General features: G+C 41.5%; 2 protein-coding genes and 7 non-coding genes across 12 annotated transcripts; 8 read left to right on the forward strand and 1 right to left on the reverse strand.

Moving 5' to 3' along the window:
- The first annotated feature begins 136 nt into the window (after positions 1–136).
- trnar-acg (transfer RNA arginine (anticodon ACG)) lies at positions 137–209 on the forward strand. Its single transcript has one exon. It is a non-coding gene; the product is annotated as a tRNA-Arg (tRNA).
- A 278-nt stretch (positions 210–487) lies between these two features.
- trnah-gug (transfer RNA histidin (anticodon GUG)) lies at positions 488–559 on the forward strand. Its single transcript has one exon. It is a non-coding gene; the product is annotated as a tRNA-His (tRNA).
- Positions 560–1,002: 443 nt separating this feature from the next.
- trnar-acg (transfer RNA arginine (anticodon ACG)) lies at positions 1,003–1,075 on the forward strand. The gene has a single exon. It is a non-coding gene; the product is annotated as a tRNA-Arg (tRNA).
- A 571-nt stretch (positions 1,076–1,646) lies between these two features.
- Positions 1,647–1,718, forward strand: trnah-gug (transfer RNA histidin (anticodon GUG)). The gene has a single exon. It is a non-coding gene; the product is annotated as a tRNA-His (tRNA).
- Positions 1,719–1,922: 204 nt separating this feature from the next.
- On the forward strand, positions 1,923–1,995 carry trnar-acg (transfer RNA arginine (anticodon ACG)). Its single transcript has one exon. It is a non-coding gene; the product is annotated as a tRNA-Arg (tRNA).
- A 278-nt stretch (positions 1,996–2,273) lies between these two features.
- trnah-gug (transfer RNA histidin (anticodon GUG)) lies at positions 2,274–2,345 on the forward strand. The gene has a single exon. It is a non-coding gene; the product is annotated as a tRNA-His (tRNA).
- A 443-nt stretch (positions 2,346–2,788) lies between these two features.
- Positions 2,789–2,861, forward strand: trnar-acg (transfer RNA arginine (anticodon ACG)). Its single transcript has one exon. It is a non-coding gene; the product is annotated as a tRNA-Arg (tRNA).
- Positions 2,862–5,174: 2,313 nt separating this feature from the next.
- On the forward strand, positions 5,175–8,410 carry kdelr2a (KDEL endoplasmic reticulum protein retention receptor 2a). Its single transcript, XM_071544801.1, has 5 exons — positions 5,175–5,433; positions 6,936–7,036; positions 7,164–7,322; positions 7,486–7,738; positions 8,272–8,410. Exons 1-5 carry the CDS (start codon positions 5,343–5,345, stop codon positions 8,304–8,306), a joined length of 639 nt encoding a protein of 212 aa, XP_071400902.1. The 5' UTR covers positions 5,175–5,342; the 3' UTR covers positions 8,307–8,410.
- Positions 8,411–10,569: 2,159 nt separating this feature from the next.
- LOC139665712 (lipid droplet assembly factor 1-like) lies at positions 10,570–12,466 on the reverse strand. Of its 4 annotated transcripts, none has more exons than XM_071544805.1 (6): positions 12,282–12,466; positions 12,100–12,134; positions 11,505–11,607; positions 11,073–11,241; positions 10,804–10,949; positions 10,570–10,709 (listed from the first exon to the last, which is right to left on the reverse strand). In XM_071544805.1, the coding sequence occupies exons 3-6, from the start codon at positions 11,589–11,591 to the stop codon at positions 10,635–10,637; spliced, it is 477 nt and encodes a 158-aa protein (XP_071400906.1). In that variant the 5' UTR covers positions 11,592–11,607; positions 12,100–12,134; positions 12,282–12,466; the 3' UTR covers positions 10,570–10,634. The 4 variants fall into 4 exon arrangements, with proteins under 4 accessions (XP_071400906.1, XP_071400903.1, XP_071400904.1 ...); XM_071544802.1 differs by having other exon boundaries at positions 12,047–12,134; XM_071544803.1 differs by having other exon boundaries at positions 12,100–12,466.
- Positions 12,467–15,872: the final 3,406 nt, after the last annotated feature.

The raw sequence follows: 15,872 nt of genomic DNA on the forward strand, positions 1-15,872 counted from the left end.
CAATGCTGTAAATTGACCGTTGGATCCAATGATTAGACCAACCTTCCTCCACGCAGTATAACTCATAACACAAAACCAGACGGCTGCACGCAATGTTGAAGAGGTGTAAATGTGATCGCTACATGGGTAGCGCGAGGGGCTAGTGGCGCAATGGATAACGCGTCTGACTACGAATCAGAAGATTCCAGGTTCGACTCCTGGCTAGCTCGTCGATAGCTGCGACAGCCTACAAACTGCTGCTGCTTCTCTGCCTCCCCTCTCCCCCTCTCCCTCTCTCTGAGTGCCCGCCTTTAACTGCTAATTTAGAGCTCGGCTTAAAAGAGAAAGACAAACCATACGTACCTGTCGCTTCAAAATCTGCTGAAAGGGACCAGCAGCTGCAATTTTCTCTCCCTCAAAATCTTCAACCTTTGATCTGGTGGCAAAATGGCATACCTTGGTTTTAAAAGACCCTTGCCCAGAAGCAACAGGACAGGGAAGCTGACTTGCCGTGATCGTATAGTGGTTAGTACTCTGCGTTGTGGCCGCAGCAACCCCGGTTCGAATCCGGGTCACGGCACAGCTTGCGTCGTCAGACCTATACCCCTGCGCTTTTACTGAGGCCTGCTTTAGAATCCTTTTCTGAACAAAGCAGTGAATGGGCCGTACTTACCCATTTTCTTCTGTGTGAAGAGGATACTGGCCTATTGCAGTGCTTCTCAATGCTGGTGCTGGAGTACCACAGCCCTGCTGGTTTTCTATTTTACCTGGTAGTTGATACACCTGGTGTCCCAGGTCATTCGGCCCTGATTACACCAGGTGAATGTAATTAACTACCAGGTAAAACAGAAAACCAGCAGGGTTGTGGTACTCCAGCACCAGGATTGAGAAGCACCGGCCTATCGGATCCAACGATTAGACCAACATTCCTCCGCGAGAGCTGTATGAATCGCAACAGAAAACCAGACGGCTGCACGCGATGTTGGGGAGGTGTGAGTGCGATCCCTTCCGATGTGGCGTAAGGGGCTAGTGGCGCAATGGATAACGCGTCTGACTACGGATCAGAAGATTCCAGGTTCGACTCCTGGCTAGCTCGTTGTTAGCTTAGACAGCTAACAAATTCCAACTGTTTGTCTCCCTTTCCCCCTCTCTCTCTGCGAGCCCACCTTTAAATGCTAATTTAGAATCTTGGCTAGAAAAAAAACAAGTGATGTTTGCCTGTCCTTTCACGGTCTGGCGGAATGGACCAGCAGCTACAATTTTCTCTCCTTCATAATCTTCGACATTTAGCTTGGAATATCTCTTTTATTAGTGTCACGCCTTTGCACAGTAGTTCATGGCAACCGACTCGGCTGGCGCTTGCTTGCAAAACACTTGGAAGCTGTGCATGGTTATGGGCCGGAGGAATAAGGCCAAAAGAGAAGACAAGTGCTTGCATAAAAGCGACTCGTTCATTTCAGTGAGTACACTGAATTCACATAGTTTAAAAACTCCCAAAATGTTTACCCTCAGCGCTGTGATAGATGCTAAAGCTTGAATTTGCAACATTTAAAAAAGACAAAGAAACAGCAAGATTAAATGAAGAGAAAAGGAGTTTTTGAACGGTAGACCCTACCTTGATGTTGAAAGGTCCTCGCTCGAAACCCGTGCCTTTGTAGAGCTGGCTTGCCGTGATCGTATAGTGGTTAGTACTCTGCGTTGTGGCCGCAGCAACCCCGGTTCGAATCCGGGTCACGGCATTGCTCCGGTGGTCAGATGCGCCTCCGTGGTCTTTTAAAGAGACCAGCCGTACACTCCTTTTATCGAACAATGCTGTAAATTGACCGTTGGATCCAATGATTAGACCAACCTTCCTCCACGCAGTATAACTCATAACACAAAACCAGACGGCTGCACGCAATGTTGAAGAGGTGTAAATGTGATCGCTACATGGGTAGCGCGAGGGGCTAGTGGCGCAATGGATAACGCGTCTGACTACGAATCAGAAGATTCCAGGTTCGACTCCTGGCTAGCTCGTCGATAGCTGCGACAGCCTACAAACTGCTGCTGCTTCTCTGCCTCCCCTCTCCCCCTCTCCCTCTCTCTGAGTGCCCGCCTTTAACTGCTAATTTAGAGCTCGGCTTAAAAGAGAAAGACAAACCATACGTACCTGTCGCTTCAAAATCTGCTGAAAGGGACCAGCAGCTGCAATTTTCTCTCCCTCAAAATCTTCAACCTTTGATCTGGTGGCAAAATGGCATACCTTGGTTTTAAAAGACCCTTGCCCAGAAGCAACAGGACAGGGAAGCTGACTTGCCGTGATCGTATAGTGGTTAGTACTCTGCGTTGTGGCCGCAGCAACCCCGGTTCGAATCCGGGTCACGGCACAGCTTGCGTCGTCAGACCTATACCCCTGCGCTTTTACTGAGGCCTGCTTTAGAATCCTTTTCTGAACAAAGCAGTGAATGGGCCGTACTTACCCATTTTCTTCTGTGTGAAGAGGATACTGGCCTATTGCAGTGCTTCTCAATGCTGGTGCTGGAGTACCACAGCCCTGCTGGTTTTCTATTTTACCTGGTAGTTGATACACCTGGTGTCCCAGGTCATTCGGCCCTGATTACACCAGGTGAATGTAATTAACTACCAGGTAAAACAGAAAACCAGCAGGGTTGTGGTACTCCAGCACCAGGATTGAGAAGCACCGGCCTATCGGATCCAACGATTAGACCAACATTCCTCCGCGAGAGCTGTATGAATCGCAACAGAAAACCAGACGGCTGCACGCGATGTTGGGGAGGTGTGAGTGCGATCCCTTCCGATGTGGCGTAAGGGGCTAGTGGCGCAATGGATAACGCGTCTGACTACGGATCAGAAGATTCCAGGTTCGACTCCTGGCTAGCTCGTTGTTAGCTTAGACAGCTAACAAATTCCAACTGTTTGTCTCCCTTTCCCCCTCTCTCTCTGCGAGCCCACCTTTAAATGCTAATTTAGAATCTTGGCTAGAAAAAAAACAAGTGATGTTTGCCTGTCCTTTCACGGTCTGGCGGAATGGACCAGCAGCTACAATTTTCTCTCCTTCATAATCTTCGACATTTAGCTTGGAATATCTCTTTTATTAGTGTCACGCCTTTGCACAGTAGTTCATGGCAACCGACTCGGCTGGCGCTTGCTTGCAAAACACTTGGAAGCTGTGCATGGTTAAGGGCCGGAAGAATAAGGCCAAAAGAGAAGACAAGTGCTTGCATAAAAGCGACTCGTTCATTTCAGTGAGTACACTGAATTCACATAGTTTAAAAACTCCCAAAATGTTTACCCTCAGCGCTGTGATAGATGCTAAAGCTTGAATTTGCAACATTTAAAAAAGACAAAGAAACAGCAAGATTAAATGAAGAGAAAAGGAGTTTTTGAACGGTAGACCCTACCTTGATGTTGAAAGGTCCTCGCTCGAAACCCGTGCCTTTGTAGAGCTGGCTTGCCGTGATCGTATAGTGGTTAGTACTCTGCGTTGTGGCCGCAGCAAACCCGGTTCGAATCCGGGTCACGGCATTGCTCCGGTGGTCAGATGCGCCTCCGTGGTCTTTTAAAGAGACCAGCCATACACTCCTTTTATCGAACAATGCTGTAAATTGACCGTACATGCCCATTTCCTTGCGTGTGTCAAGAGTATGTAGCCTATTGGATCCAATGATTAGGCCAACATTCCTCCACGCAACTCATAACACAAAATCAGGATTGAAAGACTTGGCACACCAGGTGTATCACCAGGTGGAGAAGAAACTTCTCCAGCGTGAGGGCTTTTGGATCCACACACTCAATACCATGTCACCATTTGGTTTAAATGAGGAATTTGATCTAAAGCCCTTTTTTATAATTGGCGCCATATAGGTGGCTCCCCCTGGTGCCCATTTCATTATCTGTTCATTCAACCATGTTGATCACTGTTTTACTTTTCATTGCATCATTAAGCTATTTGATTTGTTTGTGGCACATGCCTTTCTGAGATCCTGCAATTTTAGCCTACTATATGTCATGTGTATTATACCCAGTATCAGTATTATCAGTATTTATATATATATATATATGTGTGTGTGTGTATATATATATATATATATACACACACACATATATATATATGTATATATATATAGTTCTTCCCTTCTTTGGGGACTTATAGGCAAGTTAAATGTCATGTGACCTGTATGTAGTTGTGATGTCATTACTTGCCTGAGTATATATAGCCCTTTTTTTCTTGGGTGTTTGTCTGACGAAGACTGTGCCGGACGAAGCATTGCAATAATAAATTATTTGGGAGCTTATACACAGCTAACAATTTGACCAAATGTAACGTCATGGTAGGTAGATCAAAACACATAAGAGTTAAAATGTGGCTGGCTTATCAACAAACACATGAGCAACGGCGCTAACTGCTCTTGAATTTATTTGACCGAGATACTACTACTAATACTGCTACTGCTACACTGTTACTACTAATAGTGCTGCTACTGCTACTACTATTAATAATACTAGGCTACTACTGCTACTACTATTACTACTACTAATACCAAGCTACTATTGCTACTACTACTGTTATTACTTCTAGTTCTACTACTACTACTATTACTACTACTATAGGCTACTACTGCTACTACTACTGTTACTACTACCAAATCTACTACTACTACTAGGCTACTACTGTTACTACTAGTACTACTACTCTTATCTTCTTCTTTTTCAATGACAGACACAAAATGTATTAATTGCCTCTACAGTCTTTCTAAATGCACAATCCTAACGCCATCCACTCAATTTTTCAATCATTTTCTCCCCCTCTCTTTCTTTTGCTGGTATGTTCAGCCGACTCTTCCTCCTGGCAAGATTCACATAGTCCTGTGGAGTGTTTGCCAATTAGAAGTAATGTTTTGTTCAATCTGCTATGCCCCAGTCTTATTCTGGTAAAAACGACTTCCTCTCTGCTACTTCCATTAATATATCTGAAATGCTGATTTTACCAAGATACACTGAGAATGTTTAATCCGGCGTAGCCCTAGCCAATATATAGTCCCGCCCCGCCCTCCAGCGTGCACTGTGGGCTCAAATTTTCAGTGCTCACCCCCTCCCCTCAACATTTTATAGGCGTATCCACCAACGCTGTCAGTTACGACGCTAATCCAATCCAATTCCTTCTTTGTGTTTTCTCACGCCCCCTTCCACGTCGACTTGCACTCTCGCCATATTTTCAATCCGATGCATCCCACAGCTAGATTTGCGAATAAATTGCACAGAAGACGCAGTCACACAAGGCAGGAAAAAGTGTGAATCGTTGACGATCTTTGTCAGAATAAAGGACATCTAGGTTGCTAGCTATCTGTTTTACATTTGCAACAATGAACGTCTTCAGACTGACAGGGGACCTCTCTCATTTGGCTGCTATCATCATCCTGTTGCTCAAAATATGGAAAACCAGGTCGTGTGCAGGTGAGCTCTACAGCATTTAATAGCATTTCCTTTATATAATGTTTCTGAATGAGTATTGGTTACGCGGCGTGGATTGCTAAAATTTAATTGTTGGCTCTAACGTTACCTACCCAGTAAGCCGTGAGCTAGCTACTTGCTAACGTTATATATTGGTGTTTCCCATTCATTCATTTGAGCTAATGGCTAACGTGCGATAGCACTCAGTGGCTGTGTGACGATGGTAACTGAAAACTGCTGCCTGCACTGTTATTAGTACGAATAGCACAGCCTAGGGTAGTATTCACAGCGAATATGGAAAGATCTGAAACGAAGTTACGGGTACTAATTTCGAAGCCTCGTCTTAGCATAGCATAATCTATGCAGCTAACGAGTGTAGCATTGTTAGCTAGCCTACGAGTTGAGTATAGCATCGGTATTTTGTGAGGTGGCTGCTGGGTGGACAAGTTACACAACTTATGTGACAAGACTGCACCAGGACGATAATGCAAAAAAACTTAATTTAACATGGTTTCTCTGGTTGGCACTGTCTTTCCTACACACCACCCATCCCCAGTCCTGTTATATTAACACAGATGCTCGATTTGTTTGGTCTGGCTTCTGACGTGGCGTTCTAGAAAGAGCTACGGAAGTAGCAAACCTGCTACTTTGTGATAGTTTGTACTATGTATATTGTTTGTGGCTTTTCCAAATGTGTCTTGTTTACTTAAGTAGAGTTAGCATGAAACCTAACTTGCAACAAACGCTTCCCCTAAGTGGTCTCTGTTGGCAGTTTGGTCTCATAGTGGTAAGAGGCATTAGTTGGCTATGATCAGGTCAGACCAGGCAAACAGACCCAAAGAGAAACACACACACCTTGAACTCTAATCAAGAAATGCACTGCTGTGTGAGGGACAGGGTCAAATCCATATATTGATGCTCTTTGGCCAGCCACCTCCCCTCTCCAAATCAGAGACCACCAGGGTCATCACATTGATTCTTGTATTGTGGGTTCAAGATGGTTAAATCTCTGCAGATGTCAGTGTTGGCTGGACATTTGTTTGTAAAACTTGCCTAGAATAATAAAGGGGGAAAAAAACATGTGCATGGATTGCAAACCAGTCCTTATACATGCATTTTGAATATTTATTTGATCTAAATTGAGTTTTAAGAGTGTGGAAAAATATTTTGTACTTAGCTTCTGACATTGTTGAATGTATAGACAAATATTCATTCAGTTTCCATTAGATGTCACTGTTAAGTAAGGAAAGGCTATTATGATTCATGTTTCAACAAGAGGCATTATGAGGCCATTTCTGAAGTTGGTGCCCTTATCCACTGGATCAAGCAGGTCACCCTCAAAGTATCCTTCACTTATTCATAAAGTAGGAAGGAGGAGATAAACAGTACACAATATTGGTCAAGATGTAGAGCGTCTCCTGAGAGGATTTGGTCGCAGGCTAAAAACTGCATATTACATAACTGTCACCTGGATCTAAAACATAAATTTGATATTTGTGTCCAAGGTATCTCTGGAAAGAGCCAAATCCTGTTTGCTTTAGTGTTCACCACTCGCTACTTGGATCTGCTCACCTCCTTCATCTCCCTCTACAACACATGCATGAAGGTAAGGCACTGGCCACACCTCAACCCTGACCAGTGAACCTCTTAATGCTGATATCTATGGACTTCATCCAAGTAGCATATTTAAGCTTGATAACTTGACTGATGAGCTGTTCTGTGCTGTTTAACAGGTGATCTACATCGGTTGTGCATATGCCACGGTCTACCTGATCTACATGAAGTTCAAGGCCACCTATGATGGAAACCACGACAGCTTTAGAGTGGAGTTCCTGGTTGTTCCTGTTGGCGGTCTTGCTGTTCTCATCAACCATGACTTTTCTCTCCTAGAGGTTTGTTCTCTCTCCTGTATTAAGTTATCAAAGGGTTAAATTGATAAGAGCTAACCAGTATGAGAATTCAGGGGTTTTTTTTCGAAAGGGAAAGCCATCCTGACGAGGGATTCCCTTTGCATGGTTATAACCTCATGTTTGCAATGTAACTATTTCCCATCAGATCCTGTGGACATTCTCCATCTACCTGGAGTCGGTGGCAATCCTACCCCAGCTCTTCATGATCAGCAAGACTGGTGAGGCTGAGACAATCACCACCCACTACCTGTTCTGCCTGGGGCTCTATCGGGCCCTCTATCTCTTCAACTGGATCTGGCGTTTCTATTTTGAGGGCTTCTTTGACATGATTGCCATCGTGGCCGGTGTGGTCCAGACTGTCCTCTACTGCGACTTCTTCTACCTATATGTCACCAAAGGTGGGTTCCCTGCTACTATCATCCATTATGGCATTTGGTCTATTATAGGCTTTAGGATTAGACATAAGTAGAGGTGGGGACTGCCAGAGAGCTCCCATTACTGTATAATCATGATATCTGGGGAACAGAATTATTCATATAGGGATTGTTATTGTTTTCTAATACACTCAGTGTGAGTTTGATTCTACAATATATTGCCAGCTATGTGGGTTTCTTACTCAACTGCCGAAGAAAATACTGAAATTCCATCACATTTGCAGCAAAAAGCCATGAATCCATTTCTGTATATAGCCTAAGTGGAGACCTTTCAGACTTGGAAGTCCTCGTCAAAGATATTTTTCTTCTTTCATTAATAGCTTCACAATGAAAATGGTAATACCAATAGGCTCTTGGTTTTAGAGTATCAGTGCAATGTGACATACAGTACATTACATACAATACATATGGCTAAAGTATTGCAACACACACGTCTACAGGCACAGTGATGAGCAGTGGTAATAACTGTTTTTCAAACGTTACATCTTGACCCACAGTGTTGAAAGGCAAGAAGCTGAGCCTGCCAGCGTAAGAACTACAGAAGGAGACGGCGACTCCTAGTAGACTCAGGGGGCGTGGAGATGACATCATGGAATCCCGCTGACCTAGCAAAGGATGCCTGAGACAGAGAGCCAATGGAGGGGGAAAAACACTAGTCTTCTTCATGATTACAGATGGAACTGGTAAATGCCAACAAGCTCCAGAGCTGAACAAAGATCATCCCAGGTCAACACTCAACCTTTGGATTTCTGTGTTCAGCATCTCGCCTTAACCTTTTTTCATTGCTGTTCAAATAGGAGAAAAAGCTTTTTTTCTATGTGTGAGGTGTATTTTTTTTTTTTTTTTTTTTTTTTTTTTTACAATGTCATAAATAGGGTTGACTCCAATAGAAGAACCTTGTTGAACTTGGTAATGAAATGCACAAATGTACAGTCTTATTAAAGAGTGAGATAAAGAATAATGTATCCGAGTGCCTGATAAGGATTTATGTCCAGTTTCTCAGACAGTATTTTTTTTTTTTTTTTTACCATAGCTTAGGGCTCTTTCTTTTGTTTTGTTTAGAGGATTGTTTGCATAAAAGTTTTGTTACCAGTAATATTATGCATATATTATGTGTAACCTCTCTTGGAAACATTCTTCGATGCCTACATGAAGGGTTTCATTCTAGAAAACACACACAAATATCTCCATTTTGTAAAAATATTGCTACCTAAAATCTCTCATGTCAGTATATCAAAAACACATATGATTCTATCCTCAACAACAGAACTATTTGTAAGCAAAAGTCTTAAGATAATTAATAACTTCAACTTCAATATTAACCTGTAAAATGCTTTACCTTAACCTCAACAGTCATTTTGTCAGAGTAGGTGTCAGTATCTTGAAATGGTGGATATCTCATTTGGAATGAAACTCCTCATGTGTTCACTTATCATTTTCCATTTTTTGCCTCATACAGCATACTGTACAAAAGTACCTGAAATGCTTCAACTGTCCTACAGCTGCAATATAGATTTCCTACACACTTTTAAATATGCTACATCTCATTTTGGATGTAGCTGAAGAGCACAATCTTACTTTCTGCTATTGCATCACAGTAACAAATATACTATGTAGTGTTGTAAGAACTTCTTCCCATAATGATCCCTATCAGAAATCTAAAGGTTGAAATCGTTTAAGTCAAAGAGTATTGCAATAATGAATGATTGATTAATTGATATGCTTCCCATACTGGGACAAGAAGGCTATGGCTCTAATGTCTATGTGAGAATACTCCAACACTTTGGCAGGTTGTGACATTTAATTTGTTAATAGTATGTCACTGAAGTGTGAACACTTAATTGGATTTGACATTGTGCAATTATATTGCTCAAACAATATTTGACGATAGTGTTGATCATGGTTTTCAATGGGTGCGTTTCTATTACCTTTAAACATAAGGCCTCTCGTTAATTTCATACAGCATTCTACGCTCTGCTCCCACAACTTTTTTTAGTCATTCCTAAAGGAGTATTTCAACTTTTTATGTCAATTTTTTTGCATGATATCACCTCCATTAAAGATTTTATGAGAATCATCTCCTGTTGGCTGAGTTTCTAACAATGGGAATAGTACAAGCAATGAATTAAAATATACTTTATATTAAGTAATCAAGACTGAAAAATGTGCATTCTAATATACATTTATTAAAAAGTGCATTACAAGTATTGAGCTCTTTGCAAACATCGCAAAGACAACATACAAGTTATTTTGTAGTGCATTTTTTATTGCTTGAGTGACATCAGTGCATCAAATATCTGAAAGTATACATGGCAAGTAAAAGGGATTTTCAGACTGAAAAATAGTATTCAGAGAAAAATACTTGTACTTGCATTGTGTTGATATACTCAACAATGTCCACGTTTGCTGCTTTAAATACTTGAAATGAACCATCTGTTTCAAGAGGTACTTGGACATCTTTGGTATCAGAATAATTAAACTCTTTTTGACTCATATTCACAAATACATTCTTTTGTCAGACAAAAAAAACATTCTGGACTGAAATCACTTTAGTAACAGGTCATCCATATTTGATTGATATAGCAGTTCAAACATCAGTAATACCATGCTTTGGCTGTTGTAGGCATTTTATGCTCACTGTACTTATGTAAAGGTACTGACACTTTACATAACATTTCTGAACTGGTTTTGGGAAAAATGTTTGATTTGTTTTAGTTCTAATACTTAAGCTTTTGACGTACATGAGAAGCCAGCAGACAGTGAGAGGATCTGTCCTATAATTGCAGGGTCCCTGTGTCTGAATCCCTGAATCCCAAGCAGACAGCTTCAGGGGAAAGAAAAAAACAAAAAACAAAGCAAGCTACTGTATCTCCTTGACCAATCCTGAAGTTTCACACCCATTGGCCTTCCCACGGACTTTATCTTCCCTGTCAGACTGAAGGGGCAACAGGACAGAGAAAATCAGTATACATGGATATAATAAACTGTTACTTGTGATACAAAGTACATAATATGAATGTGTGTATTACTGTTGTCCGTGGAGTGTAGTAGAAGTTGAAGATGTTGGAGGTGGTGATATAACAAACACTAAGGATGGAAGAAACCAGGATGGAGAGGAGGGCCAGGCCAGAGAGCACACACAGCAGCGTCACCCCTCCTACAGACAACAGAAAAACTAAAAGGGGGGGAGAGAGAGAAGGGTTGGTGGCCATACTTTAAAACTACTGTGAAATAGTAGGTGTAGGTGTTAGTATCATAGAATATTAAGACGTTGAAGTTGATTTTGACAGAAACCTACCCTCGAAGAAAACGAAACCTACTGCAGTGACAGTAGTGGTCATGAGTGCAAAAACTAGGAAAAGTCCAATGGGCACTGTAGCCATGGTACTGAACACCAACACTGTCAGCGCTAAGAATGGGTGGCTGGTGAGGTATTGCCCAATCCTTGTATTCATCAGTTGTTGTACCTGTCAAAGACGTGACACAATGCACCTGTCGTAGTCAGCAAACGGGGGGAAAATGCAATTGTACAAGTTTACCTCCAGAGGGCATGGTCTAGCCGTTTCCTAACACCACAGTAGGCTTGCTGACGGAAAAGCAAATATTGTGTCATTTAGCTGTCTTGAGATCTGTCTTGAGATCTGTCTGAACTGATAAATACAGTAAGTACACACTTCAAGGAGAGGGCCGAAGAACTTCTGACAGATGCAGATGTTTAGCCTTGGGTTACCTTGGGGTCTTTGTACAGACTGTTCATCAGGGTAGTCCATCTTCCCCAGACCTGCTGAGCCTCAGTCACGTCGCTGCTGTACGGCATCTCACACTCACCTAGCCTGGTTGAGAAAACACAGAGGAAATGAGCAACAGTGAGTCAGCCTGACTGGTAAAATGACACTACTCCAAATAGGAAAAGGTTAATCCAATAAGAAATGGATTTGCTTTGCTTGCTAACCATGTGGGTTGGCTTAGTTCATTTAAATTTAAGTTCGCAAACAAAATGGGTTTAAAACAAACTAGCCACATTGACTCTAACCGCAGCAATTTCTATAGACAAAGTTACGAAGCTCTTAGCGCTAAAGTTAACTAACGTTAGCTAACAACTCTAGCTACAACATGTATTGTACTTATTAACTTAGCACAAGTTAGTTGCTAACTGTAGTTATCTATTTCTTAATTCATATGACAACGTTCAGTTGGCAAGTACAAACCATAGCAATATGACAAACCTAGTTTGAATCGCCAGTTCACAAGATGTAAAACTAGATCCTGTACCTCAGATTCATTCACGCCCACAGCAGCATACCATCTTTTACAAAAATACACACCCTCCTTCTTCTTCTTCTTCCTCTTTTTCTTCTTCCTTTGGATTTCCGGCAAATGAGACGTTTACAGGCGTATTGCTGCCATCCACCGTTCATTTAACACCCATTTGGCACCGAGAAGTGTTCCCAAACTGAGAGAGGTGATCCCCAGCTCAGGCAACTCTTTATCGAGGGTAGATCCATACCTGTCCCACTGTCTCCAGTTCTGCTGAAATGAACCGGCTAAGAATGGTGAAATAGTTCCTCTTTTTTCCCCCGCTGCCATTCTCTCTGCCATTCCTACTCCACGTCAAACGTGCGGTTTTCACAGTGGAAATCCAAAATAAACTTTACTTTACTGTTGTAATGTGCACTGTGCTGACCGGATGCTTTTTACAGGACACCAACGTCTTCTCCGGGGTTGCCACGTTCCTGTTGAATTATCCCCCTTTTTCAGAAATCTTATTGCAACACTAGTGTATGGTAGTATTTTACAGTAACTGTCCTGTGCAAGTATGAAGACTCGATTTGCCCTGCTTTATGCAATATTATCTTGTGTTCTCTATGCAGCAGTATACTCCAAGGCAGTGATATACTGGGCAACGTTTTGGGAACTTTGATGGTTACCCCAGGAGTTGCCCCATTTGATCACAAATGAACATTTCTTGTAGCTTGAAACATTTGAATAGATTTTTTACAGTGTCCCCCTTTGTTGCCAGTTTCTGGTAGCATTACTCATTTACATTGCCCCCAGAACTTCCATGTGTATTACCACCCTTAGAATCACTTATCTTCTTCTCTTCCTCTGACACATTATTCATTGTCATAAAAGGACCATTGTCAATAATTACAATGGATTTAATGACCAGCCCTCTCTGCTTCTGCCTAATTGCGCCATAAAATTCCAATTGTCTGTATTGGACAGATGATGAATCATCAAATGATTTGTTTGTGAGGTAATGAAATCTCTCTCCCTCTCTCTCTGACCCCTGCAGTTGGGTTAAGCAAGGATTTTCTCTCTTGCCACTGATTGAAGAATTAATTAAGAATCCAAAGCACTTTAGTCATTTTTTCTACTATATATGACTGCCCTAACATCCCATGAGCACATATCTAAAATACAGTAAAACGTGTTTCCTGAGTTGACCTTTATTATCTGCTGCTGGTCATCAGCAATAATGAAGCTTTTCTCTCTTTAGCCGAAAGTACCTCATTAAAATGGCAAAACCAAAAGGCAAAAATGTAAACATGTCAGTGGCTTCACTGTGGGTATTTGAGACAGCCAATGTTAGTGTTAATGATCATAGATGGAGATATTACACATATTATACAACAGGAATTATCGTTTTATGATAATTTGTCACAATTCCACACATTTGTCTTCTCTGTAACGGCTGCAACCACAACAAGTTTGAAATTGAGGCCAAAAATATCCACATTCAAAAAAATGACTGAATGTACTTTGCTTTTTTGGGGCGGGGGGGCGGGGTTGTCTATATTTGACAGTTTTAACAGATGGGAAGAGAGCGGGAGATGACATGTGTCACAGGTCCTGAGCCAGACTTGAACCCAGGCTTCATACCAGCTGACTGAGCCACCAGAACACTCCATAATCATCTTCTTATGTGAGCCGCAAATTAGATGATTTTACAGCAATTTTTAGTTCACTGTTTGACTGCATGTTGAGGCTAAGGTAGAGTTCCCCCTCTTTTCTTTACACCTGTGAATATTGATGAAACATCAGGGGACTCAGTGAGAAATGAATATCTAAAGTCTAAAGTCTACCATGAACACTATTGGTGTACAGCATGGAGCTATGGAAAGTAAAACCTGTGATGTATTGCTTATTGCTTAGCATGCACAGTCTTGGTATCGTAACTGATGGTTGAGCTGTTCTCTGTTACTCTGAGAGATTTGTTGTGAAGAAAATCAAAACAGTAATTCTCCTGAGATCCAGTAGAGGGGGTTCACAGATGTCAGAATGAAATGGCTCCTTGAAAATAATGAACACCCTTCCTCCCTTCTGTTCTTGCTGGTATTAAATGGCAACGATCTCTCCATGAAGATGGAGACTGATCAGAATATTAAATGCTAAAGATTGAACTTTATCACTCCCACTGATTACTTCTTCTTGCTGCAACTCAATCAAAGATAGGAATTGCTGGTCTTGCTACTGCCACCTATGACTTAAGTTTAGCCCCTTGAGTTTTGGATAGAATTAAATATATGAGGCACATAACTGCAAGGTCTTGGAGCGAGGGAAATGGTAGTGCGATCTGTTTTGAACTGCACCAAGGAGCGAGGAAGAAAGAGACACCCCTGGGACTAGTGATGACAACTTATTTAGGCCTTTTGTAGCTACCGGCCATACTAATTAATCACACTCTTTTGTATTGAGTAAAGGGGAGCGATTTGGTGAGGGAGAGAGACTCTTAGACTGTTAAACACAATGAACTCAGTGAACTGAGTCTTGAGGAGTTATAGAAGAGTGGGGGGGGGGGTGTGCATGTGTGCGTGTAGTGAGAGAGAGAGAGAGAGACAGAGACAGAGACAGAGACAGAGACAGAGACAGAGACAGAGACAGATTGCACACAAGGAATTTCCAACAATTATGCACAACTATTTTTACTAGTATTATTTTTATATCCAAGGCCTTTATTTTCTTTGTGCTTCTTCCGTATTAGGTTATGCTGTAGTCTTAAAGGACACTGGGCATAGGGAAAAGTCTTCAGCCTTTCTTGCTGTATACTGTAGAGGGATGGCATATTGCTGCATTGCTTTGCCTCGTCATTTCTGGCTGACTGCCATACGTTTCTTCTGCACCCATCGGCCTACTGCCTCACTTGATAACAAGGGTTGGCTGGCTGATGGATGTTCATCTGTAGCCCCCAGTTTATAGTGAATGGGTCCATCCTCTATCACAGCTGTAAAGTCTCTCCCAGAACAAACAGCCTCGGGCCACAGTCATCTCTCAACCAGAGTTTGTATTAGCCCGTAATTGTTAGTCTGTGGCCGGTAAAAAAGGTGAAAGTCCAGAAAAAAAGACTGAGGCTAGTTCTTACACTTTTTACTTGCAAGTGTATTTTTCACCAGTAAGCAATATGGCTTTTACAGTGACAAGTAAATTAAATAATTTGACCAATATTTCCTTACCTAAAATGGCATCATTAGTTTTTTCATAATTTATGCAAAAACATTAAGTTGCTTGGTGTCAGTGTTGCCAGGCAGTAACCTAACATCAACAAGTCAAGAATACAGTATCTTGTGTCCATATGATACTCTAGTGTATAGTAGTATTTATTTATTGTGGTAGTGATGACCATTTTATTATTATGATAACAATTCTACACACTCAGTCAAGTTTTTGTAGTGAAAATATGCCACAGCTACTAATTGCGATATATTGGTGAAACAATTATAAATGTAATTCCAGATATTATACACTGGCATTATATGTTTGAGTATTTCTAATAACATTGCGTCCTAAAAACAACACACATTGATTTGTAGTTGTACTTCAAAAAAAGTAAAAATGTCAAACATATTGATTTAAATCCTTCTTTTCCCCATTACCAGTGTACTTCCAAAATTATCTAAGCCATAAACCTCAAACTAGAGCTAACTCTTGACCTCATGTGTCATGTAATGCAAATCTTAAATCTTCTCTTATAGCTCACCAAACATTTATTTCAGAAACATCATGGTTTAAAATAGTTACTTTTGGTTAACTTGGTTCAATTACAAAATAGTAAGACTGTAACAGAGTTACGCTGCAGCTCCTGAGACAAATTACTAGG

The sequence above is a fragment of the Centroberyx affinis genome, unplaced genomic scaffold, assembly GCF_046629955.1.
Source record: "Centroberyx affinis isolate AG114_WGS23_722 - 3 ecotype Tasmania unplaced genomic scaffold, CSIRO-AGI_Caff_v1 ptg004677l_1, whole genome shotgun sequence".
Classification (NCBI taxonomy): Eukaryota; Metazoa; Chordata; class Actinopteri; order Beryciformes; family Berycidae; genus Centroberyx; species Centroberyx affinis.

Excerpts from the sequence above, each read along its gene's own strand:
- kdelr2a (XM_071544801.1), top strand. The coding sequence starts at position 5,343 with ATGAACGTCTTCAGACTGACAGGGGACCTCTCTCATTTGGCTGCTATC. Across the intron at positions 5,434-6,935 it reads GAAAACCAGGTCGTGTGCAG|GTATCTCTGGAAAGAGCCAA; the intron begins GTGAGCTCTACA and ends TTTGTGTCCAAG. Across the intron at positions 7,323-7,485 it reads ATGACTTTTCTCTCCTAGAG|ATCCTGTGGACATTCTCCAT; the intron begins GTTTGTTCTCTC and ends ATTTCCCATCAG.
- LOC139665712 (XM_071544802.1), bottom strand. Across the intron at positions 11,242-11,504 it reads GTCTGTACAAAGACCCCAAG|GTACAACAACTGATGAATAC; the intron begins GTAACCCAAGGC and ends CGTCTTTGACAG. Across the intron at positions 10,950-11,072 it reads AGGTTTCGTTTTCTTCGAGG|TTTTTCTGTTGTCTGTAGGA; the intron begins GTAGGTTTCTGT and ends CCCCCCTTTTAG.